The 25,944-nt window shown below is 34.6% G+C and overlaps 1 protein-coding gene across 8 annotated transcripts; it reads right to left on the bottom strand.

The window, feature by feature from the left end:
- LOC106360574 lies at window positions 1-2,164 on the bottom strand. Of its 8 annotated transcripts, none has more exons than XR_007338336.1 (7): window positions 1,794-2,139; window positions 1,441-1,704; window positions 1,264-1,354; window positions 1,094-1,165; window positions 906-987; window positions 706-824; window positions 1-386 (listed from the first exon to the last, which is right to left on the bottom strand). XR_007338336.1 is itself a non-coding variant. In XM_048776647.1 (7 exons), exons 3-7 carry the CDS (start codon window positions 1,472-1,474, stop codon window positions 767-769), a joined length of 324 nt encoding a protein of 107 aa, XP_048632604.1. In that variant the 5' UTR covers window positions 1,475-1,704; window positions 1,794-1,977; window positions 2,063-2,164; the 3' UTR covers window positions 1-766. The 8 variants fall into 8 exon arrangements, 2 of the variants coding, with proteins under 2 accessions (XP_048632604.1, XP_048632605.1); XM_048776647.1 differs by having other exon boundaries at window positions 1-830; window positions 1,264-1,335; window positions 1,794-1,977; window positions 2,063-2,164; XR_002664477.2 differs by having other exon boundaries at window positions 1-467; window positions 706-987; window positions 1,794-2,138.
- Between the last annotated feature and the right edge of the window lie 23,780 nt (window positions 2,165-25,944).

The raw sequence follows: 25,944 nt of genomic DNA, 5'->3' as shown, positions 1-25,944 counted from the left end.
ACGTCCACTAATTTAAAAATAATTCAAATTAAATAATGCTCATAATAAACTCAACTATTTCAATGGCATTGTACCAAAGATAAGTAAATAAAAACACTTTGGTACTAAGTAAAAGTACGTGGATTACAACATTATTGAAGAAAAACATAAAATTTTGAAACAAACAATTGAATTGAATTTTGCAAATTCCAAGTCTCCATAGTTGGAGTGATCAGTATTTCGAGCTTACTTTGAACTGGGGGCCTTTTCATCATCAATGGGAGTCTAGGTGGAGGTCAGGATTGAATCAGTATGTGCAGGCTCTGGGTCAGTGCTGGCTGGACATCCTTCAATAATTGGAACATCATCTGGCCCGTTTGTGTGATACGAACAACTGCTTTTCACCACTGGATTTGGGACCATAGAAAGTTTAACAGCTACAGACATATCATCACTTGTGTGGTGCTATATTAGAAACTCCACAGTTGCTGACAATATTTTTTTTCAAATGTGAAGCCTAGATAAATGAGCAAACGCAGAAAGTATGCAGCAAAAAAGTCTCTTATTTTCAAGTGAGAGACATTTTGATTGGTTAGTTGTGCGTAGTATGAAAAAGGAGAGACAACAAAAAAATAACAACATATGTAAATTGGTCATGTTGTGACAGTACACATGAGAACTGAGCTAAATGCAATAATAACAGTGATCCTTATTCAGTGAACGTACCTGTAGGGGTGAATTCAGAACGTAGATATTAAGTTTAGTGAGTCTGACAGATTCAAGTTTCTTAACACCACCATATTTTGGAAGATATACCAGAGGAACCACTCTCTGCTCTGCAGAGCCTGCATCTGGTATGTTTAATGTGGGAACTAACGCCGTAATAATCGTGAAGTAGTAACTAATTGTAGAAAGATATAACAGACTCTTTTAAGAAACACTGAGTGGCTTGGCTTTCATGATAAAAGTAGAACTGTGTCCCTAATGTGACGTTTAGGACTAAGCGACCTGCACAAACAGATTAAGAGAGCATGAAAACTGATGCGTTCATGTTATTGTAAATCACATATGCACAGACAAATAATTTGGGATTTATGTTGGTTGCAATCATGACCTTTTGTCTCCACATCCAAGAGTACTAACTTGTCATGCAACCTTATCAAACACACGACACACAGTGGTTGACCTGCAGAGGTTGATGGGGTTTATCAGTAAGAAACATCTATCAAGTTAAATAAAACTTAAAACTTAAAACTTAATGGTGCTTGCGTAGGGGCTATGTACCTGTCCAGCTGGATTGTGACCATAACACTCTGTATCGACTCGTTTTCGTCATTGTAGATGGTTTGTATACTCCTATCCTGACCAAAAATATCTGAAATGTACATAATTGTAATATACACCCGAAACTGAGGTAGTATAATGGAAGTGGATATTGTAAGATTAAGATTAAATACATACCGGGCAAATCTACGTTGGTGTTAGCGAGAGCCATTAGCTGCTCATACTTGCAAAACCTGATTTTTTTTCAGCCGTTGGATCGACAACCTCGACAAAGCTGGTATGCTCGGTAAATCAAATACAGACAGAAGAGGCGCACAGTTTGAAGTGATTATTGCTTCTAGCAACATAGAACACACTAAGCTTGTAGACAGTGCCTTCACTCAGTAGATTTTTAAAACTGTAGAGCCGATGTGCGGTGATGGTACCTTGTATCATCGTCGACTGCAAATGAAAACAGTGGAAATTTTAGGCAGACCGAATGAGGTGTTCCTTAAATCAAGTTTTTATAAATAAATTTAGATTATCAGTACCTTCTTGTCAAGCAATACTATGTTCACCAACAATAACCTCGCCTCCTTTCTTCAGAGTACCGACTCCCAGAATTGAAGAAGACGTGTCACCACCACGTCCTCAAAACGACCAATCTCGAAGTCGGAAATGTATAATTGGGAAATCCCCATTTTTTTAGCTTCAGTTTGGTGATAAATTGAACGCCTTCAAAAAGAGAATTGGAACAGATTTAAACTGAGAATGTATTGAAGTGGAGATGAGAGTAAGGTAACCATAAATTAAGCGTTACGGGGAGGCTTTTGGGAGAATGGTAGCCGAAGGTTTGGCGAGAGAAACCCAGATCTGGCGAGACACTGGAAAGGCGTCGAAGAAGAAGAAGGAATCACGTAAAGTTAGATTTTTTTTACTAAGCTGACATGGCATTTTAAGACAATCTGATTGGCTTGAATTTCTGATCCTACGTGGATAGGTTCAGTGGAGTTCATATCCTCCTTTTAGTATTGTAAGATTCGGCAATTTAATACACTTTATTATGTCACATACACTAACAACAATTAGAAATGTTATTATGTTTTTCTTTGATAAATGCATGTATTATTATAAGTATTATTTGAGTTTTGATGTAGATAAAAAATCAGGGTTAACAAATATAAGGGCATCTGCACTCACTCAGTCCTTGGATTGGATTAGCGCAATAACCATCTCCTTTCCATTTTTTGGTACATTCAGCTCTACATTGGATAATATCACATTTTCCAATTTTGTTTGGGTATGTCTCAATACAAGTGTTTGGTTTTGATGGTGATCCTCCTTTCTGAGCAATCGTCATTACTCATGTTATTATAATAGTTAAAACATAAATTTTAGTTTTCATATTTAAAATAGAAAATTAATGTTTTTGTAAAACATATGCTTAGAGATTATTTTCTCTTGCATATTTATAGGAAAATAAAAATTGAAACTATGAACATCTCTTTCTTAGTCATTGATTATCCTGAGAAAATTGCTAAAATCAAGATTATATATAGAATTTGATATACAAATTATATAATTATATAAAATAATATGATATCATTATAACTTTAATTTTAAATTATTATAGAATATATTAATGAAATTTAAAAATATAACCGAACATAATAATTGTGAGCATGACAAGACCAATACACGGAGGTTGAAAAGCATTTTTCATCTTAGATAATGAACTAAAGGTGTTTTAAAATTACAAAGACAGAGAAGTATATTTATAGATGAATCAAAATTGAAACATATCTAATTTAAGCTATGTATTTTCTAAAGTTCCAGTATAAAAGGATCTAATTTGACCAAAAATATTTTTAAAATTTCTAGTTTTTATTTGTTTGATAGATAAAAAAATTCGGCTTGGTTATTTTAAATTTATATAAAATAGTTCTCGATATATATAAAAACAATCAAAATTTATATATATCACACACATTGTAAACAATTTAAAAATACAAAACAAGAACTATTATGCCAATGGATAAAATCTTTATGTATTCACATAAAAGAGAAAATAAAATATTCATAGTAGTATATATCAATGTGTGGTATAGTAGTGTATATGCATTGAGAAATCTATATAATATAAAAATAATTGTGTATTTTATAAAAAATATAAATACATTAATAATAGTAATATATATTTTTATGATACAAACAAATAAATAGTTTAAGTATTAATTGTTATAAAATAAAATAATTATTAAATAATGTATTCTTTGTAAGTCTTCTCTTTCAATAGATCTTAAATATAATTTAAATTTCTATAAAAATATATTTTGATGGGGAAAATTTTAAACCATGTAATAATAAACATTTCTAAATGATGTGAATTTAGGTTTACTAAAATTGAATTATTTTCAACATAGATTAGTAAATGTAGACCTAGGACTCATGATAGTCTTTGGTTTAGGGTTTGGTAACATATGTTGTAGTATTGTTGGTATTTTTAGGGCTATATTTTGAAATCTTTTCTTTTTTTTTATAATTTGACCTATATGTATTTAATGACTATTTAATAACTGGATTTAAACATTTTCTAAGTATCTTTTAAGTTTAAGGAAGTGTTTTGCTTAGTTATTTGATTATATGGTCTGGAAGTTTCACAAAACACTTCCCAAGAATTGTTCTGACATATTTCGCCTAAGTTTTAGTAGAATTTAGGATTTCCGCCCAAAGTTTAGAATAATTCAGGTTTTCCGCCTATATCGAAGTATTCCAGAAATTTTTCAGAAGTCTTCTAGCGGAAATCTTCTTATATATTAGATCTTAAAAGTAATCAATAAATTTTATAAAAAAATATTTTGAAAGGGAAAATCGAAATCATTTATTAATAAGCATTTCTAAATGATGAAAATTTAGGTTTACTAGAATTGAATTATTTTGAACATAGATAAGTGAATGTTGATTGAGTCATGATAGCCTTTGGTTTAGAGTTTGGTAACATATGTTATAGTATTGTTGGTATTTTTATGGTTAGATTTTGAAATCTTATCTTTTATTTTTATTTTAAATTTGACCTATATGTGTTTAATGACTATCTAATAACTTGATTTAAACACTTTCTAAGTTTATTTTAAGTTTAAGGACAATGTTATTTTTTCTTAGTTATTTGATTATAGTGTTTGGAAGACTTCGAGAAGACTTTAGTTTATGATTTGGTAATATATGTTGATATACCATGATTTTCACCCGCTTTTATACATGGTATATAAAGGTTTTAAGATGTATTAATCATGTTTTAGAGTCTTTTCAAAGCAAATACAGGTTTATTCACCTAATGGAAGGAAATGATACTTTTGGGACATTTTGGAATGCTTTTACGCAAGGAAAATCGATCGACGCTTGAAGAGCAACATCGGTCGATCGTAATCACTTACCATCGATCGACATACATATATGTGCATCGATCAATACGCAGTCACACAGATGAAATCGCAAATTAAAAGATTTCATTTCATAAAAGATCTATTATTTACAACTTAAGTCCCTTGCCGCCTGTTAGGCTATATGTACTAGGGTTTTATATCATTTCTAGGCAGACACTTGCAAACAGACCTAGTTTTGGAAAAGGAGCATTTTGGCTACCATTAGGAGAGCTTAGTGTTGGAGAGATAGATCTGAGACTGCAAAACAGAGAAGATCTTGAACTCCTTTATTTCTATTACTCTATCTATTTGTGTTCTATGTTTCATTTGAGTTTATTTCACACCATCATGATTTTGTCTCTCATGAATATGTTTGAGTAAACCAATTGTTAGATTTAGGTTTCTCATCATGGTTGAAATTATGTACTGCTAATATGACTGTTAAAAAGGTGTTTTGATTGTTCTTTCATTGCTTATGGACTTAATGCTAAAATTGAGATTGATCACCTTCATTTTAGATCTTAGGATTAATTGAGTCCAACTAACCGTTTCCCCTCAATACCTGAACCCATTTGCGTGATCTAATTAACTCAGGCGCAACGACAGTTGGTCTGAGAAGGTTAGAGAAAAATATAAACCCGTTCGCAAAGCTCACTAGAATAAGACCCTGTTCGTTTGTACATCTGGAAGATGCATCCAGATGGTCAATCTATATGTCTTATCCAGATGCTCCATCTGGGTGTTGTTCGTTTCTTCATTTCGTCCATGCATCCAAATGAATCATCTGAATGCAACTATGTTCATTTGCTTGTCATTTTTTAACTTTCATCTGCATCTAGGTGAACTTGTTAATAAAATGACTAAAATATATTTTTTTACGTTTCGGCGAAAAAATAGCATTTTTACGGTTTTGGCCAAAAATATTTTTGCGGTTTTTGAGGAAATATGTGTTTTTCGCGAAAAAGTGCATTTTATGGTTTTGGCGGAAAAATACGTTTTATGGGTTTGGCGGAAAAATACGTTTTTTGCGGGTTGAACGGAAAAAGTGTGTTTTGAAGTTTTGGCGGGAAAAATGTTTTGCATGAAAATTTTTTTTTCACGATTTTGGCGGGAAAATACATTTTTTCCAGTTTTGGCGGGAAAGTACATTTTTCCAGTTTTGGCGGAAAAAATACATTTTTCCGGTTTTGGCGGGAAAATACATTTTTCCGGTTTTGGCGGGAAAATGCGCTTTTCCGGTTTTGGCGGGAAAATACGTTTTTCCGGTTTTGGCGGGAAAATAAGTTTTTCCGGTTTTGGCGGGAAAATGCGTTTTTCCGGTTTTGGCAGGAAATGCGTTTTTCCAGTTTTGGCGGTAAAATTTCATTTTCCGGTTTTGGCGGTAAAATACATTTTTCCGGTTTTGGCGGGAAAATGCGTTTTTCCGGTTTTGGCGGGAAAATACATTTTTCCGGTTTTGGCGGGAAAATACGTTTTCTGATTTTAGCAGGAAAATACATTTTTCCGGTTTTGGCGGGAAAATACATTTTTCCGGTTTTGGTGGGAAAATTATGTTTTCTGGTTTTGTCGGAAAACTTCCGTTTTCCAGTTTTGGCGGGAAAATTCCGGTTTTGGCGGGAAAATTGTATTTTTATTGTTTTGGCGAGAAAATGCGTTGTTTCCGGTTTTGGCAGGAAAATGTTTTTTGCAGTTTTGGCCGGAAAATGCTTTTGAAATTTTGGCGGGAATATGCGTTTTTTGGGGTTTGGTCGAAAAGTGTGGTTTAACTGGTTTAGCCAAAAAATGTGTTTTAATGAAAATGTGTGTTTTATGTTTTTTTGCGGAAAAATGCATCTTGCGGTTTTGGCGGGAAAGTGTGTTTTTCCGTTTTGCGAGAAAATACATTTTTTGGTTATAGCGAAAAAATGTATATGCAAAAAAAAATAGAATTTACGGTTTGAAAATAATATTTTGATTTTAAAAGGTCATTTTTGTCATTTATTATTTTGGACTGAACTAGATGCATATGCATCTGCATCCAGATGCGCCATCAAGACTCATTTCATTTGGGTGAGAATTTGAGATGAGTTCAGCTGGGTGATCCATCTGGATGTAGCATTATAATGCACTAAACGAACATCAATTTGCATCTTCACCCAGATGGATCACCTGGGTAAGCAAACGAACAGGGCCTAACTATCGATCGACGCAACTATCGTTCTGTCGATCGATCGTTACAAAGGTGTTTCGGTCGATGTACAACAAGTCACATCGATCGACACTCTCTCGAGATCAGAATACGACAGTTGAGATCCGAGATCTAGTGAAGATAACCTATCCGGTTAAATCAATGTTTAGTTCAAGAACCATTAAACCCTTTAGTCTAAACTAAGTGCATACATTTTATACCTGAGAATTGCCTGAATCTAGCTACTTTCCCAATCTTAAAACCACTTCAATTCAATCTATTGAATCACTGTTGTTTTCGATTTATCATTTACTGCTTTTAAAACTATTAAAACCTTTTAGTCTATCTTTATTTCTAATAATTTAAGTCTGTTGAGTAATCCTAGAGTCTCTGTGGATTCGATCCCTAAGTACTACATCTGAACCTCTTTTGATGAGAGTAACACTCCTTAGGGTAATTTGAGTGGTATCAAATTTGGCGCCGTTGCCGGGGACTCTTTCTTATTACCATTAGATTTAATTTAGAATTTAGTATAGACTTGTTACGAAAATCTTGCTAAAGTTTTCTTTCTTAATCTGTTACTCAGACATAAAGAATGAAGAACATAGAGCGCGACCAACCATCGATCGACGGAGACACGTTTCCCTCGAGCGACGGTGAGTCAGAAGAATCGACCGATACGGAGTCACCAACATCGATCGATACCGCCCAGCCGGAAGCAGGTAAGTTTTCTCTTACCAAACCTGCTAATGAGAAAGTAGTCCAAACTGAACTAAATGGTCAAACGAGCAATGAAACTAGACAAACTGAACAGGGGACTGAAATCCCTGTTAAGGAAAATTCCACCTTAGCCAAAGGTGAAGATACAAAATTGTCCATAGAAGACTACCTTGATCCTGGTAGGACCTATTCCAATAGGTCCGCTATTAAAATACCAGGAGACGATTCCAAGAAATCTAAGTTTAACGCAGATTACTACCGTATGGTTCGTCAAAATCCATTCCGTGGATCCCTCCCAGAACACCCACAAGATCATATTGAGACTTTGGAAGAATTAATACCAGATGAATATGATCGTTGCAAACTATTCTCATTCTCCCTAGAAGGAGAAGCCCTCAGGTGGTTGAACTGTTTAGCAACAGGATCACTCACTTGTTGGGAAGAGATTGGAAGAGCTTTACTTAGAGAATTTTTCACTGATGAACGCTACTGGGAAGTAAGAAAACAAATTTCTACATTTCGCCAAGGTCCACGCGAATCATTTAAAAACGCTTGGAAAAGATTCAGAGGCTATGAACTTGAATGTCCCCATCATGGTTATTCAGAACCACAACTTCTTAACATCTTTTATGGAGGTGTTAATTTGAGCTATAAAACCACACTCGATACAGCAAGTGATGGAAATTTCATCACTAGGAATCCCGAAGGAGCTAGACGCCTTATCAAGAATATGACAACGGGAAGATCCTATGAAAAAATGGATGAAGAAATAGAAAAAACTACAAATCCAAAAGACAATTCTGATTTATTAGAAATTAAGAATTCCCTTAAATCCCTTCATTCCTTTCTTCAAAACAAACACCGATCTGATATAGCCCAGATCGACGACAACGCTTTGTCTGACATCGATGATTATTCGGATGAAGAAACGAACTGCTCTGATCCTTACTCTGTGTTTCATGTCGAGAGCTTTACCCAAGCTTATGACACTGCTTTAAAATCACGTACCAGAAGAGAAAGGTTCAATATCAGACAAGCTCTTACTGGCAACCGTAAGACAAAATCAGAGTTTTACGGAAAGATAAATATGGTTTACGGAGAATTGATGGAGAAAGCAGATTCTTTAGGAGAACTAATCCGAAAATTAGAAGGTCAAGTAGCTGAGATTGCAACTGCAATAAAGAGAGACGCTGGATGTCTTCCCGGAAGGACTGATCTAAACCTAAGACATCAAGTCAGTGCCGTATGCTGCGCAGCGGTAAAAACCTCGCAGCAGATACGAGGAATAATACAGATGTTGGAAAGCCTGACGATGCCGATAAGACCGGGAAAAGCAACTCTCATCCTATTTTTCTTGACGAACTTGACCCAAATCCATCTCAAGACAACCGGAAAACCACCGCTGAAAAGGCTAAGGAAAAGGCAATAGACTTAGAACTAGAAGAAGATACGGAGATTAAGGATGAAATCGATCGACAGTACGGAACTGACGTCGATCGACCCAAAACACCCACCATCGATCGACAACCGGAGAAACCCATCGATCGACGGTCCACTCAACCCGAGCCCATAATTGAAAGAGTCTATAGAACTTTACCCCCTTTTCCTCCTAAAACGCAAACTAAGAAATCATTAGAAAACACAATCTGCAAGAAAGCCTTAGATAGGATTTCTGTCGAGATGTCTCTTAGCGATGCTATAAAAATAGCACCTTCAATTAAGAAGTATATAAATGATATGACATCTCCAAACTATCCAATCGCAGAACATAGCGTGATGATGATTTCAGAAGAAGTAAGTGCTATGATTAAAGGAGAAACTCCAACGAAGAGATCCGATCGTGGTAGTTTCGTCCTAGATTGTAAAATAGAAAACACGCGCTTCCCTAGATCACTATGTGACCTCGGCTCTAGCGTGAACCTTATGCCTTACTCTGTTGCTGTGACGTTAGGATACAGAGAGTTTATGCCAACTCCGATCACCCTGGTTTTAGCTGATAGATTTATTAGGGTATCCGAAGGAATTCTCGAAGATGTTCCCATAAAGATTAACGATTGCATCGTGCCTACGGATTTTGTTGTGTTGAAATACAGACAAGAACCCAAAGACCCCTCATTCTGGGTCGGCCATTCCTAGCTACAGCTGGAGCAATCATTGACGTCAAGGAAGGACGAATTAATTTGAACATAGGGGATATCTCGATGATTTTTGATATGGAGAAACTGATTAAGCAACCCCTAATAGATGACCAGGCCTTCTACGTGGAAAAAGTTTCTGAGGATGAAAGAGACTCTTTCATAAACATGTGTTCAGACAACCCCTTAGAAGACACCCTTAACCATGTGGAAAATGAAGTGTTCAGCATATCAGATAGGACAGACGATTACATGCAACTAATGGACGCTAGCATCGATGTTGCAAACGTAGAAGAAGATGACGATTCGGAAGTTGTCATCGATCGATACCTTCAAGATACCGTCGATCGACAACCTCCCTCACAATCAAATTGGTCTAAAGATAAAGCACCAAAGGTGGAATTAGAACCTCTACCCAGCGGTCTTAAGTACGCTTACCTTTATGACCAATCCTACCCTGTTATCGTCAACGCCAATCTCACTAGCGGAGAACTTGCTTTATTGCTGAATAAATTACGCAAGTACAGGAAAGCGATCGGATATTCTCTCGATGACATTCCTGGGATCTCTCCTGATCTTTGCATGCACCGGATTAACTTGGAAGACGACGCTAAAACGTCAATAGAACAGCAAAGGAGATTGAACCCGAATCTGAAAGAAGTAGTTAAGAAGGAAATTATAAAACTCCTTGATGCTGGAGTTATTTACCCCATTTCGGATAGCAAATGGGTAAGCCCCGTACATGTTGTACCCAAAAAGGGAGGTATCACTGTAGTGAAAAATGAAAAAGACGAACTCATTCCGACTCGTACCGTTACTGGTCATCGGATGTGCTTTGATTATAGGAAACTGAATGCCGCTACTAGGAAAGACCATTTTCCCCTTCCCTTTATTAATCAGATTCTGGAGAGATTAGCTAATCACCAGTATTACTGTTTTCTTGATGGATATTCCGGATTTTTCCAAATTCTTATACACCCGGATGATCAAGAAAAGACAACGTTTACATGCCCCTATGGAACTTTCGCATATCGCAGAATGCCATTTGGTCTATGTAACGCCCCCGCTACTTTCCAACGTTGTATGATGTCAATCATTACTGATATGATCGAGGACTTCATGGAAGTATTCATGGATGATTTTTCAGTCTATGGATCAGATTTTAAGAGTTGCCTCGACAATTTATGCAAAGTATTGGAAAGATGCAAAGAAAAGAACCTTGTCCTAAACTGGGAAAAATGCCATTTCATGGTAAACGATGGAATAGTGTTAGGACATAGGGTTTCCGCTGCTGGAATAGAGGTCGATAGAGCTAAGATTGAAGTAATGACCAGTTTACCCCCACCTAAAACTGTTAAGGATGTGCGAAGTTTTCTCGGACATGCCGGATTTTACAGGAGATTTATACTGGACTTCAGCAAAATCGCTAGACCTTTAAATAACCTACTATGCAAGGATATTAAATTCGATTTTACCCCCGAATGCATGAAAGCATTTGAAGATTTAAAGAAATCCCTTATCACTGCCCTGTCGTACAAGCCCCCGACTGGAATCTTCCTTTCGAAATCATGTGCGATGCGAGTGATTTCGCAATTGGAGCAGTTCTAGGCGAAAGGAAAGATAAAAAGCTACATGCTATTTACTACGCCAGCCGCACGCTTGATGAAGCACAACGGAATTATGCAACAACAGAAAAGGAACTATTTGCTGTAGTTTACGCTTTTGAAAAATTCCGTCAATACTTGATTGGCTCACGAGTGATAGTTCACACTGATCACGCTGCCATCAAATATTTAATGCAAAAGAAAGATGCTAAACCTCGACTCATACGCTGGATTCTTCTACTCCAAGAGTTTGACATTGAGATTAAGGATAAGAGAGGAGTAGATAATGGAGTCGCTGACCATCTTTCTAGGATAAGGATAGAGGATGATGTCCCTATAGACGATTTCTTTCCCACAGAGAATGTTGCACACATAGATACATCCTTCGTCGGTCAAGTATCTCTCACATCTGAGGATCAATCGATCGATGAGGGAGATGTAATATCGGTCGATTCACATAGTGCTACATCGATCGATGACGAGACTGATGTAATTTCTCATCTCTCAGATAACCAAAATCACGAACCCCCGTTTATTAAGATCAACTTCGGTTTACAAGTAAATGTTTCCGGTGATGAGATTAATCTCACACCTGAGGAATTATCACAACGGGAGGTAAATGCGATTGGTAGAAACTCGGATAACCGACCCTGGTATGCCGACATAGTTAACTATTTGGCAGCTGAGGTCGAGCCAGACGAACTCAAGGGATATATGAGGAAGAAATTTTTCAGAGAAATAAGACGCAATCATTGGGATGAACCTTACCTCTATAAACATTGTTCTGATGGCATATACAGACGATGCGTATCCGAAGCTGAAATTCCAGACATTATTTACCAATGTCACGGAGCTGAGTATGCAGGACATTTCGCTACCTTTAAAACGGTTTTGAAAATTCTCCAAGCAGGATTTTGGTGGCCAACCATTTTTCGCGATGTCCATGCATTTATAACCCAATGTGACAGATGCCAAAGACGTGGAAAATTCAGCAAAAGACACGAAATGAAACAAAAGTTCATTCTTGAAGTTGAAGTCTTTGATTGCTGGGGTATCGATTTTATGGGACCTTTCCCGTCTTCATATGGAAACAAATATATACTAGTCACTGTAGACTACGTATCCAAATGGGTCGAAGCAATAGCTTCCCCTACCAATGACGCATCTGTGGTTATTAAACTCTTCAAGAGTATAATATTTCCAAGATTTAGAGTTCCAAGAGTGGTCATTAGTGACGGTGGAACTCATTTCATTAACAAAATCTTTGATAGATTGCTTAAAAAGAATGGTGTTCATCATAGAGTAGCTACACCTTACCACCCACAAACTAGTGGACAAGTAGAAGTCTCTAACCGGCAAATTAAGGAAATCTTAGAGAAAACTGTAGGAACCTCCAGAAAAGATTGGTCTAGGAAACTGGATAATGCACTTTGGGCCTACAGGACCGCCTACAAAACGCCGTTAGGAACAACACCATTCCACCTCTTTTATGGTAAATCATGTCATCTACCAGTCGAACTGGAACATAAAACAGCTTGGACTACCAAACTTTTGAACTTTGATATCAAACCGGCTGCAGAAAGGAGACTCATCCAGCTTAACGAACTTGATGAAATCAGACATTTAGCTTTCGAAAATTCAAAAATCTATAAAGAAAGGACTAAAGCCTATCACGATAGAAAGATCATATCCCGACACTTCGAGCCAGATGATCAAGTCCTCCGTTATAACTCTCGATTGACTTTATTCCTGGAAAGCTAAAATCTCGTTGGTCTGGACCCTTCACTGTAACGAACGTTCAACCCTCCGGATCTATCACCTTACAAAATGAGAAAGGCCAGGAATTTACGGTGAATGGCCAACGAGTTAAGCATTATTGGGAAAAACCACCAGCGAAAGTGCCCATGGTGCTGTATGGACCTGATAATTAGGTTAATCAGGAAGTCGAGCTAAAGACTTAAAAATTAAGCGCTGAATGGGAGGCAACCCATTTATTTTTATTAAAAAAAAAAATATATATATATATATATATAATAATAATTTAATTTCAAAAATCGTTAATTAAAATTAATAAATTATATTTACTAGTAATTAATAGAAATTTTCGTATATTAGCATTATTTAGAAAATTTAGAAACTAGATTTGTCTTTAAAAAGGACATCGATCGACGAGGCATTACTGCCATCGATCGATGCGGGCATATCGACGGTTTTAACAATAATTTCAATCGATATCAACCCACTTCCTCTTCCACACTCACAAACGAAACCGAAAACAAAAACACCCATTCTCTCTCTCAATTTTCGACGGAATTCGTCCGTTCTTCGCCTAAATCCACTTGATTTTTCACTCTGTAACTGTTAAATCCACTCCCGAAATGAACAATCAAGGTATGCACTCAGAATTTTCAATTTTTCGAAAAATTAGGGTTTTCGTTTTGAGTTGGATTAGAACGCTTGATTTAGGGCGAGTGAGAGATGTTTTTGTAGTTCATATTGCTTATCTAGAGTTCGCTTTGTGATTTCCATGCATTTAGATTCGTATAAACGCGATTTGGAGTTGAGTAATTTTGCAGGTTTCGCGATTCGACATCGGTCGATATGAACTTGTTCGCATCGACCGATGCTCGCTTGTCCGATTGATCCGACACGACGATATCGATCGATGTTCAGTATAACCCATCGATCGATATTACATTTTATCGACAATGCTAACGTTCTTTTCTTCTTGGTTTCAGATGAGCAGTTCAGAGACAAACGCACGAAACCGAGAACTCAGGTCGAAAAGGAGGTTCGACGAGACTAGCAGCTCCTCCAACCCACAGCGTCATCCATGGCCTCGCCCCGAAGACACACCATTCGATGTCCCGGGCTATGCTGATCCTAAGGCAGCGATCAACAGCAACGAGTGCCGTCAGCGTCTTCTGTCCGATGACTGGGACGACTATGACAGCCTCTTCTACAATGCCTGGCTAGGAATATCTATCGAGCCCACCAAGTTCCTTGACCGACCCATCCTGAAGAAACTCGGGATCGAGGGAGATGTTAAGGACATGATCACACAGCTTGGACTCGGTACCATGCCCTCTCGCGCTTACGACCTCTACCCCGATCTTGTCCGCCAGTTCATCTACAGGACTTCAGCTGCGAGGGTAGCGGGAGATGGCACTTTGAGCTTCTTCGCCAGAGGGACACGCTACAGGATCACTATCTCCGAGCTCTGCCGCATTTACGGTTTCGATGAGAGCGTCGTCTCTTACACGATCCCACCTTTCTCACACATTGAGGGATTCTGGGAGATCGTCGGCACAGGAGTTTGGGACACAAACAGGGCCGTGCTATCGGACATCCGCCATCCTGCACTTCGCTACTTCCTACGGCTCCTTGCAAACACACTTGTTTGCAAGATGGAGCCCAACAAGGTCCGGATAAAGGAGCTCACACTACTTTTCTGCGCAGTGAACGGCGTGGTGGACTTGGTTGAGTTGGACGAGGATGGCAAGGTAAGCCCGCCGAAACTCGGAGCGGTCTTTGCCGCGCATTTGGTGGAGCTGAAGAAGAAGCCCTTCACCAGCAAGGGAAAGAACAAGAAGGAGACAATTGGGAGTCTTCTGACCCCAATTTTCCAGTATCTTGGCATCCACCTCGACTCTCGCACCTCCGACCGCGACCACGCCTTCCTCGACGAGCAGCATTTGATGCACTCGCTATGGCTCGAGGAAGGGAAGCTCTGGCGCCTGAGGATCCGTGACGAGCATCGCCTTCTACCCCTACCAGATAGGAGGATCACTGACTTCGGCAACAACGTGGCGCAGCTTCGATGCATGCCAGACGAGGCATTCCTCCGCAACCCGCGGAACATGTCATGCCGACCTCCCAGCAGTCGCCGTACCAGAGCTCGCGACGCACAGGCACCTCCTCTTCCCGACTTCCCGAACATTCCGGACATCCCTATGCACGACCAGGGAGACTTCCAGAGGTTCGTGGTGGACGCTCTTCAGGCCATCTGGGCTAGAGTGTCTTGTCGGAGCAGGAGATCCACAGGAGCGCAGGCACCAGCACCAGCAGCACGCAGGGACCCATCCCCAGAGGACGATGAGGCGACTGATGAGGACACCGATTAGTCCTCCCATTTCTATCTCTTCTCCTCTTATTATGGACTTGTTTATTTATTTTCCGAACTTGTAGGATTTATGCTTTTAAACTTATATTTTATGTTTGAGGATGCTTATTATTTATTATGCTTGATTGTCTAACAAAGCTAAAATTAGGCAAAGGAACTTTGAGTTTGACTCCAAGCACATGCGAAATGGCTGTGCTTTGCCATCGATCGATATGGAGAGGATTACATCGATCGATTCTGGGCGACTAACATCGATCGATATGGAGAGGATTACATCGATCGATGTGTAGTACGAATAGGTACTTCATTCTTACTCTAACATTCTCAAATATCTAACTTGATTTTAACCTACCCTTGGATATTTTGCACCGAGTCGGTGCATTTTAAGTCTGGGGGAGGTAGTTACTAACACCATTTTCTTGAGTTTTTGTCAAAAATCTTTTCAAAAATGATTTTATTGAGTCAAGAAGGGGATTATGAACTAATGATTTCCACTTGAATGTCTAACCACTTTCTAGCACCATTCTAGATTTACTGACTGCAGATAATACTAAAGATGCTAAAGTGGATCAACCAGTCAACTATGCACACTTGCTAGCTTGTTAGAAAGAACCGAAACTAACCTCCAATACTAACCTGACTTCACTGCTTGTCTTGGGGCTTGGTATACATGGGATCGGATTTTTCAGACAAGTCTGGAAGGTAACGCCTGGTTTAGATTATTTATCACATTTTCTCTCTCTAAATTTTGACCCTAGATTGTTCTATGTTAAAAAAAAATTAAAAAAAATAATAATAATAATAATATGAAAAAAATAAAAATCTATTGTTTAAATAGGAAGAGTCTGAACAGGACTTGGTGGCTAAATCATTAAGGCTTGATTCATAAAGACTCAAATAAAAGAGTTCGAAACGGGACTTGAAGGCGACAATCTTCAAGGCTCGCTTTCGCAAAGAACTCTTGGATATAGGTCAAAAAGAAGTGAACAGAACTTGGTGGCAACCACCATTAACTTTTGATTCATGGAAGCATGTCCAATCTTGATCACTGATCCTGCAATGGAAGCAGACTTTGACCCAAGAGAGAAATTTAGAGAGAGAGAAACTAGGAAATAACTTTTACCTGCAGCTCCAGATACTTGTCTGAAATCCTTGCATCCTGTGATCGATAATCCCAAGGTAAAGCCTACACTTTTTACATTAAGAAATGAGGTTGGTTGAGGAGATTGATAATAAGATTAGTTAAGATTGTTGGCTCGATGATTTTGGTTGCTAAGCTAGGATATTGCATAATGTATATCTGTAAGAAGGAACCTTAGATGTGGAATGCAATATTATAGAGGTGATAATTTTAATGTTTCAAATCTGTGAGTCCCTGATATTTTCAACCCTCTTCCAGAGAGATTGTCCATTGGTTTAACTTGAGGACAAGTCAAAAGATAAGTCTGGGGGAGTTGATATACCATGATTTTGACCCGCTTTTATACATGGTATATAAAGGTTTTAAGATGTATTAATCATGTTTTAGAGTCTTTTCAAAGCAAATACAGGTTTATTCACCTGATGGAAGGAAATGATACTTTTGGGACATTTTGGAATGCTTTTACGCAAGGAAAATCGATCGACGCTTGAAGAGCAACATCGGTCGATCGTAATCACTTACCAGCGATCGACATACATATATGTGCATCGATCGATACGCAGTCACACAGATGAAATCGCAAATTAAAAGATTTCATTTCCCAGAAGATCTATTATTTTCAACTTAAGTCCCTGGCCGCCTGTTAGGCTATATGTACTAGGGTTTTGTATCATTTCTAGGCAGACACTTGCAAAAAGACCTAGTTTTGGAAAAGGAGCATTTTGGCTACCATTAGGAGAGCTTAATGTTGGAGAGATAGATCTGAGACTGCAAAACAGAGAAGATCTTGAACTCCTTTATTTCTATTACTCTATCTATTTGTGTTCTATGTTTCATTTGAGTTTATTTCACACCATCATGATTTTGTCTCTCATGAATATGTTTGAGTAAACCAATTGTTAGATTTATGTTTCTCATCATGGTTGAAATTATGTACTGCTAATATGACTGTTAAAAAGGTGTTTTGATTGTTCTTTCATTGCTTATAGACTTAATGCTAAAATTGAGATTGATCACCTTCATTTTAGATCTTAGGATTAATTGAGTCCAACTAACCGTTTCCCCTCAATACCTGAACCCATTTGCGTGATCTAATTAACTCAGGCGCAACGACAGTTGGTCTGAGAAGGTTAGAGAAAAATTTAAACCCGTTCGCAAAGCTCACTAGAATAACTATCGATCGACGCAACTATCGTTCTGTCGATCGATCGTTACAAAGGTGTATCGGTCGATGTACAACAAGTCACATCGATCGACACTCTCTCGAGATCAAAATACGACAGTTGAGATCCGAGATCTAGTGAAGATAACCTATCCGGTTAAATCAATGTTTAGTTCAAGAACCATTAAACCCTTTCGTCTAAACTAAGTGCATACATTTTATACCTGAGAATTGCCTGAATCTAGCTACTTTCCCAATCTTAAAACCACTTCAATTCAATCTATTGAATCGTTGTTGTTTTCGATTTATCATTTACTGCTTTTAAAACTATTAAAACCTTTTAGTCTATCTTCATTTCTAATAATTTAAGTCTGTTGAGTAATCCTAGAGTCTTTGTGGATTCGATCCCTAAGTACTACATCTGGACCTCTTTTGATGAGAGTAACACTCCTTAGGGTAATTTAAGTGGTATCATATGTTATAGTATATCTGTATTTAGGGTTTGATTTTGGAAACTTAACTTTAAAAAAATAACATACATGTGTTTAGTTTTGTGTATATTAAACACTTTACAAGTTGATTTTAAGTTTAATAAATTATTTTTTGCTATAGTTAGTTATTTAATTAGGTCACGGTTTGGAAGACTTCCAGAAGGCTTCCCAAGAAAGTCTTCTGACATATTCCCACCTAAAGTTTAGTAAAATTTAGGTTTTTCGCCTAAAGCGAAGTCTTCCAAAAGTCTTCTCATGTATTAGATCTTAAAAGTAACTTTTAAAATTTTAAATTATATTTTGATAGGGAAAAAATTCAAATCATGTAAACATTAACATTTATAAATGGTGTAAATTTAATTTAACTAAGATTGAATTATTTTTAACGTATATGAGTGAATGTATATTGAGCCATGATAGTCCTTGGTTTAGGGTTTGGTAACATACATTATAGTATTGTTGGTATTTTCAAGGTTAGATTTTGTAAACTTAACTTAAAAGAGACCAATTAAATTTTACATATATGTGTTTAGTTTTGTATATATTAAACACTTTAAAAGTTGATTTTAAGTTTAATGAAGTGTTTTTCGTTATTTAGTTAGTTATTTTAAATGGCAGTAACAAAAATGTAATGTTTCTCACTCTAAAACTCTCGAGCATCTCTGTAATCTCTTTGAACATCCAAACACCAAACTTTAAATCCATTTCTCATTTTTTTCTTATGTCTTCTCACTAATTTATCTTCTTTTTGCAGGTTTTCATTACATGGTTTTCATCTTTCACTACATCAAAGGTCGATCTATAAATTTTGGATATGTATTTTTGTGTGTTTATACATTAGATTCTAAAAAGCTATAGATTCAACCTAATGTGAATGTTTTGTTTATTATTTAAGCATACAAGTTATATTTTAAAGTTTTTCTCTATTTTGAAACTATTTGAATGTTTTTGAATTTGTAGGTTTTTTCAGATCTAAGGCAGACTTTGAAAGACTTCTCAAAAGACTCTCGGAAGATTTCTTGGGAAGTCTTCTAATGCATTTTATGCTAGAAGACTTCCCATGAAGTCTTCAGAAAGTCTTTTGAAATCTTCTGTCCAAAGTGATATAAATTTTAGATATGTATTTTTGTGTGTTTAATATATTAGATTCTAGATTCAACCTAATGTGCTTATTTTGTTTATTATTTAAGGATAAAAATAGTATTTTTGAAGTTTTCTCTGTTTTGAAGCCATTTGAATGTTTTTAAATTTGCAGGTTTTTTCAGATCTAAGACAGATTTTGAAAGACTTCTTAGAAGACTCTCGGAATATTTTTCGGAAGAATTCTTGGGAAGTCATCTAATGCATTTTATGCTAGAAGACTTTCCAGGAAGTCTTCCGAAGTCTTCTACCCAAAGTACTACAAATTTTGGATATGAATTTTGTGTGTTTTATATATTAGATTCTAACAAGTTATAGATTTAAGCTAATGTGACTTTTTGATTTATTATTTAAGCATAATAAATTATTTTTGAAGTTTCTTCTGTTTTGAAGCCATTTGAATGCTTTTGAATATGCAAATTTTTCAGATCTGAGTCAGTCTTTGAAAGACTTCTCAGAAGACTCTCAGAAGACTCGGAAGACTTCTTGGAAAGTTTTCTAATCTATTTTAAGCTAAAAAACTTCCCAGAAAGTTTTCAAGAAGTTTTCCGAAGTTTTCTACCCAAAGGGGTACAAAGGGATGATGTCAAGTGCGGAGTCCAAGCTTATCTATGCTGAGGAATGATATCTAGCTCCATGTGTAATAGTTTTGTTTATGGTATGTTTTATGATTTCTGTGTGTACTATTTTAGTTGTGAATTCTTTTGTAAAGTTGAATAGAAGTTAATCAAAAGAATTTGGTAAATATATTCATGTTCTGCCAAAAGTACTTGACATTATTGAAGTTATTGATACAACATACTAAGAAATTTTTTTTAACCATTCTACCCACTCATAACAAAACACAACAATACAAAAACTTAATCAAATTTACTAAAACTAAGAGATAAGACTTCTCAAGTAAACTTAGTCAAATTTACAAAAGATTAATATTGAATTTTAAGTAAAAATTGAAATTTTAAATCTCATGGAAGTTAAAAATTAATAGCTTATGATCAAAAAAGACACATTAAGCCACATGACTTGATATTTTTGAAGTTACTTAACACGTTTGAAAGTTAAAAAAACATACCTCGAAGTTACTTAACACTTTTGAAAATCTAACGTAGAAGACTTCTCTAGAAGTCTTCTCTTAGCTAGAAACATGAGTAAACATGAATATTTGAAATCTCATAACTATCAACAAATAAGTTATGAATTTTATCCATGAGGCCTAATATTGACTAATATACATATATTAATAAAAATATATTAAAAAGTTATTTTAATTGTAGAGAAAATGAAAGTTTATTAAACATTGACATAGAAGACTTACTGAGAAGACTTCTATGCAATTTTCAGAGAAGACTTCTACGGATGTCTTTCTGAAGAAAAATTCTTAGGAAATCTTTCATTTAGGTCATTTTTGCAATTGCAAATTTATAAAGGAAGACTTCTAGAGAAGTCTACTCTATAGCAAACATCTTAAGAAGTATTCCTTTGTAAATATTGGCTTACTTTTGAATTTAAAAAATCCTCGAAAATACCAGAGAAGGCTTCTGTAAACAAGTTAGTTTTGCAATTGACCAAAGTTCTGCACATTTTTGACTTTTTCTCATAAGTCTTCTCTTGTAGCCCATAAGTCTTCTCATTAATATTACAATTTTTACTATTAATTTTCAATTTTAAAATTAGCCTACGGAAACTTCTTGCGATAGTAAAAAGACTTCATTTAACAGTAAAAAAGACTTCCCGAAAAGTCTTCCTCTATAAAAAGTCAAATTTTTGACAAACTTCGGTCAATTGCAAAACTAACTTATTTATCCGAGAAGACTTTTCAAGAAGTCTTCTTGTTTTTTTTGTTGACAAAGAAAAGTTAAAAGACTTCCAGAAAAGTCTTCTCTAAAACACACACACAAAAATTAAATTGCAAAACTAACATATGCATCGACAAAGACTTCTCTAGAAGCCTTCTCCGCGAAACAGATATGAAAAAAAATCAAATATCATTTTTTAGATCCAGTGAAATTCATGTTTAGCTTTTATAAGCACACACAATTTCTTAACGAAAGTTATTCATTTGTTCTTGATCATGAACTTGAGTAACTCTAATAAGCTTATAGCTTTTAAAATAAAAAAAATTAGGATTTTTGGATGAAATAAGAGATAAAATGAAAGGAAAATGGTTTTATGTGTGTAAAAATGAGGATATGAAGATGTATATGTTGATTTAAGTTGCATTTAGAGCTTGAAATTGGTTATTCATGGTGGTTGGTGTTTTGATGACAATGAAAATTTTGTAAATAAATGAGGAAGATGATGATCAATGAGTAAAATACCATTTTTGAATAAAAAAGACAAAAATAAATAATAATAATAATAATAATAATAATAATATTTTCGTGAATAACTCAAATTTCTAGAGTGAATACGACAAATAAAAATTTCAAAAAAAAACATGAATTATTTTTGTGTTTGAAATTCAAATTTTGAGTCATATTTGAATAAAACCCTAATATCTAAACCTCTCTTATTATCAATCAACTTAAAATCAAATCGAGACACTAATCGATTCATGTAACGATGACCCATGACGAAGCAACGGATTTACATGTCAAATTGAAAATAAAACACTTAACTGGACCCAAAAGGATTCCAAGGTAAATCAGACGCAAAGATTTAGTGTTAACCCTTGGATTTAGTGTTAATTCTAGGACTTTGGATTTAGTGTTTAAAATTTGAGATATAAAGTTAAGAGCGTAGAATCTTGTAAAGTCAAATATTTTTTTGCAATTAATATTATTTTTAATTATATTTTTTTATAAACAAAATATAGCACGTGGTAATTTTTTATTTGTTACTATTTAAAAAGGTGATCCTATAGATTCACCGTAGGAGAACTCATGAATAACTCTTGATCAAATATTGATAAAGAAAAACATATTTAGACAAAAGAAACATAATTAGCCCTTATAGTTTTTTTATTTTCTTTTTTGAGCAAAAATTAGCCCTTATAGTTTTGGTAGTAGATTTCGTATATCTCTTAGATACGAAAATATTCGTGTATATCATTAGATTCTAAAAATCTATATTTATCATGAAGATTTTTTTTTTTTTCTTCAGGCATGGGTTACTCATGTCTGGTCGGCTTATAAATTCCTTTTGATACCAATATGATTTGTACTATTCTTGACAAGTAATATTTTTCATGGTTTAATTTATTTTCAACAGTTTTTACTGTGGTTTGTAAATAATTATTTTGTCAATACTCATAACTTGGATTAAAAAATTTGAAGTGTGTGTATGTGATCAAAGAAAAAATTAACAATCAGCTTACGAACTTAGCAATAAGTATTACTGGATTTAGTACTGGAAAATTCATGAACATACTAATAACATGGTACTAACTATTATATTTAGTCCAATCAAATTTCTTTTCTTCTGGCTTACCATTTTTCGAAAAGTAAATACCATCATCTTTGGCAATCCATGTGTGCCATTGACCACATCTAGGAACAGGTCCTGATGTGTATGCTCTAAAGTTTAGAACATACTCCATTTTAGGCCCATGTTGTATGAGACAATCCCAGTATGTCCCTATAAATATATTATCGCCAAATCTAATATCGTATACAGGATCACTGAATTTTACGAAGTGGACGCCTAGATCGTCGTTTCCAGATTTGCAATGGACTTGGAGGGTATCATGACTAGAAGCTAAGCTGTTTTGAAATGTTAAAACATGTTTACGACACCTAGCTTCGCTTAATTCAGCAAATAAGGCAATAGTTACCAGAAAAACAAAGGAAAAACTATTCATTTTTATCTTTCTTACTTCTTAAATGAAGATATAATTGGAAATATGAATGTAAGAGCATCGGAGTTTACTTATTTATATTTTGCATGTGTTTGCATTCTGGATCCATTTATTTAATTATTCCCTATATATCATCTTTTAAAAAGACTGTTTTATAAAAATCCATATATATCACTGCTTAAATCCATCAATTTTTCTTTCTTATTAGTTCCTTAATTTTGTAAGGGGAAAAACAGAAAGGATCTTGATTTTAGGATTCCCAATGAACTATACGAAACAAAAATCTTGTGTTTGTACTTTTCATTTACAAAAACCAACTTTTGGACCATTTGGCACCTCCATTGTGAAAACCTTTATTTTCTTGTTTTGTTTTATACTGAAAATACTGTTAGTAGGATGTTAACGAAAATAGCTTTAGTATATTTAAAAAAATCTATGAGTATTTAGTTACTCAGTTCAAATATAATTTTAATTTATTTATGTGTAATCTATACATAACTCGTTTATTTTTACATTATATTTTGAATGGATTTCACCTTTATTTTGCACTCAAACTCTCACTCCCTAAACATTTCTACCTCATTTTATAATTTTTTTTTATCAAACTACATAAATAAAAAAAATCTAAGAACTTTAATTAAACCTAATATACCACAAATTGTTTTTAACGATTAATAATTAGTTTATTTTTTATATATTATATAACGTAAGATACTTATAATAAGAATACATAAAGCAATATGATATGAATTTTTAAGGTTAATATTATTTATAAAAATTTAATTTACCATTTATTCAAATTAAGTATAATGTTACTTAGAATTCACAAAAAAAGGAAAAATATTATGTATATATCAATATCCGTTCATGAGTTTTCAAAATTTTATTGGTAATATCTGTTTATAAAAATTTGTACATATCATCACTTCAGTTTTTTACTATTTTTACAAATAACAAAATATGCAAAATAATTATGAAAGTATAATTACATATTTAAGATAAAGAACTGAGCTAATGCAATAAATAAAACTAATAAAATTTAGCAAAAAAAATTATAATAAAAAAATTATATTTTTCATTATATATATATATATATGTATATATTTCCTACTTTCTTATAATTACATAATAATATTTCAAATATGTATATGCACAAAAATAAGTAGATAACAATCATAATTTTATTGTAAAATTTGGTAAATACAAAGCATAATTCGACATGTGCATATAATCGTATTATGACACATCATTATTTGAAATTGAACATATAAGCCATTGGGAGCGTCCACGTAGGGTTTAAAACAATTAATCGTATTATGACACATCATTATTTGAAATTTGATATTTTTAAAAATGTCAATATTGCCAAAAAAATTTTATTTGAAATAAAATATAAATCATTATCGAATATGGTAAACTTACAAAAGTAAAAACATTATGTATACGTTAACATAATGTATAATATATATTTAGAAAATTAACATAAAAATAAATAGCAAAAATAATAATTTATTTAAAAATACAAGAATTTCAAAGAAGTATAACTATATAAATTTAAAACATTTATTTTAAAAGTTTAGGTTATATGCTATTGAAAATATTCAAAGTAACATATAATATATATAAGTTGATGCTATAAATCATTGAGAATATCCATATATTATTTTAAGCACCAAAAATATGCTAACTAATTTTTAGTTTGCTATTTCTAAAGATGTTAATATTACCAAAACATCTTTATTTCGAAATTAAATATAAATCAGTATCAAATAAGGTAAACTTAAAAAAATTAAACATTATATATAAGTTAACTATATAAAAGTTGAGGTTACAAGCCATTGAGAGCATCCACCTACTACTTTAAACGTCCAATCCTATTATGATAAATTATTATGAATTGTTTAACTCTTCGTTTTCAATTGTTTAACTCTTCTTATATTGATCTGACTGAAAATATAATGTATTATCCGACCAACAATTTTGAATTGTTTAACTCTTCTTTTCTTAGCTTCTTTTTGCAGTATGCCTAAGAATCTTCTTCATATATGAAGTTGAGCTTGTATGGAGCACTAACAAGTCTATCACCATTCAGAACCCGCCAAATGCTTCCTTCTCCTTCACACCCCCTTGAAACCAAAATAAATGGGATCAGATACAAAGACAAGATCACAACATACGGCCCTCACTTTACTACATGTCAAATATGAAAGACAAAAACTTTGAGTTATTTTCAGTTGAGGCCTACTCAACTAATCGTTACCGATACGTCTCAATGCAATCACCATCAAAATAAAAGTAGAACGATATATGTATATATACCTGGAACACAAAAGGAATGATCAAATACTGACAAATCCCACTGAAATCACCGTCGAATAAAAACAAAAATCAGTCACATAACATACACAAGAAAACGTGCTATCCAAAGTGTAGCTCTTTTAACTCCCTCGAATTACAATATCTCGATGGTTAACATATTCTTCGCACATTTATTCGCACTCGTAGCTTTTATAATCAATCGCATGAAGATCAATTTAGAAACTGATACAATCTTAGCTCTATAGAAAGGTAACCAAATCTCAAAGGAAACCTACAGAGAAACTTATAGATTACCTTGGATTGTGAAACATGGTTGTGTCACCGTCCTTGCAACGGTGATCGGAGGCGTTAAATAACTTTCTACATTCAAACCACTTTCCCATACTTATTCCTCTAGCTCTTCAAACATATGTCCATCTCCTTTGATGACATTTTCAACATTCTCATGCATCTTATATCTTTGTAAAGTGTGAGCATACCAT

This window comes from Brassica napus, chromosome A1 (genome assembly GCF_020379485.1).
Source record: "Brassica napus cultivar Da-Ae chromosome A1, Da-Ae, whole genome shotgun sequence".
Lineage (NCBI taxonomy): Eukaryota > Viridiplantae > Streptophyta > Magnoliopsida > Brassicales > Brassicaceae > Brassica > Brassica napus.
This window is presented reverse-complemented; position numbering and strand designations above follow the sequence as displayed.

What these genes read in the sequence shown, in the direction of transcription:
- LOC106360574 (XM_048776647.1), bottom strand. Translation starts at nt 1,474, where the DNA reads ATGGCTCTCGCTAACACCAACGTAGATTTGCCCG. An exon ending in CACCAACGTAGATTTGCCCG is followed by an intron (nt 1,336 to 1,440) that starts GTATGTATTTAA and finishes TGGTCAGGATAG; the next exon opens with GAGTATACAAACCATCTACA. An exon ending in CTTGGATGTGGAGACAAAAG is followed by an intron (nt 988 to 1,093) that starts GTCATGATTGCA and finishes CTGTTTGTGCAG; the next exon opens with GTCGCTTAGTCCTAAACGTC.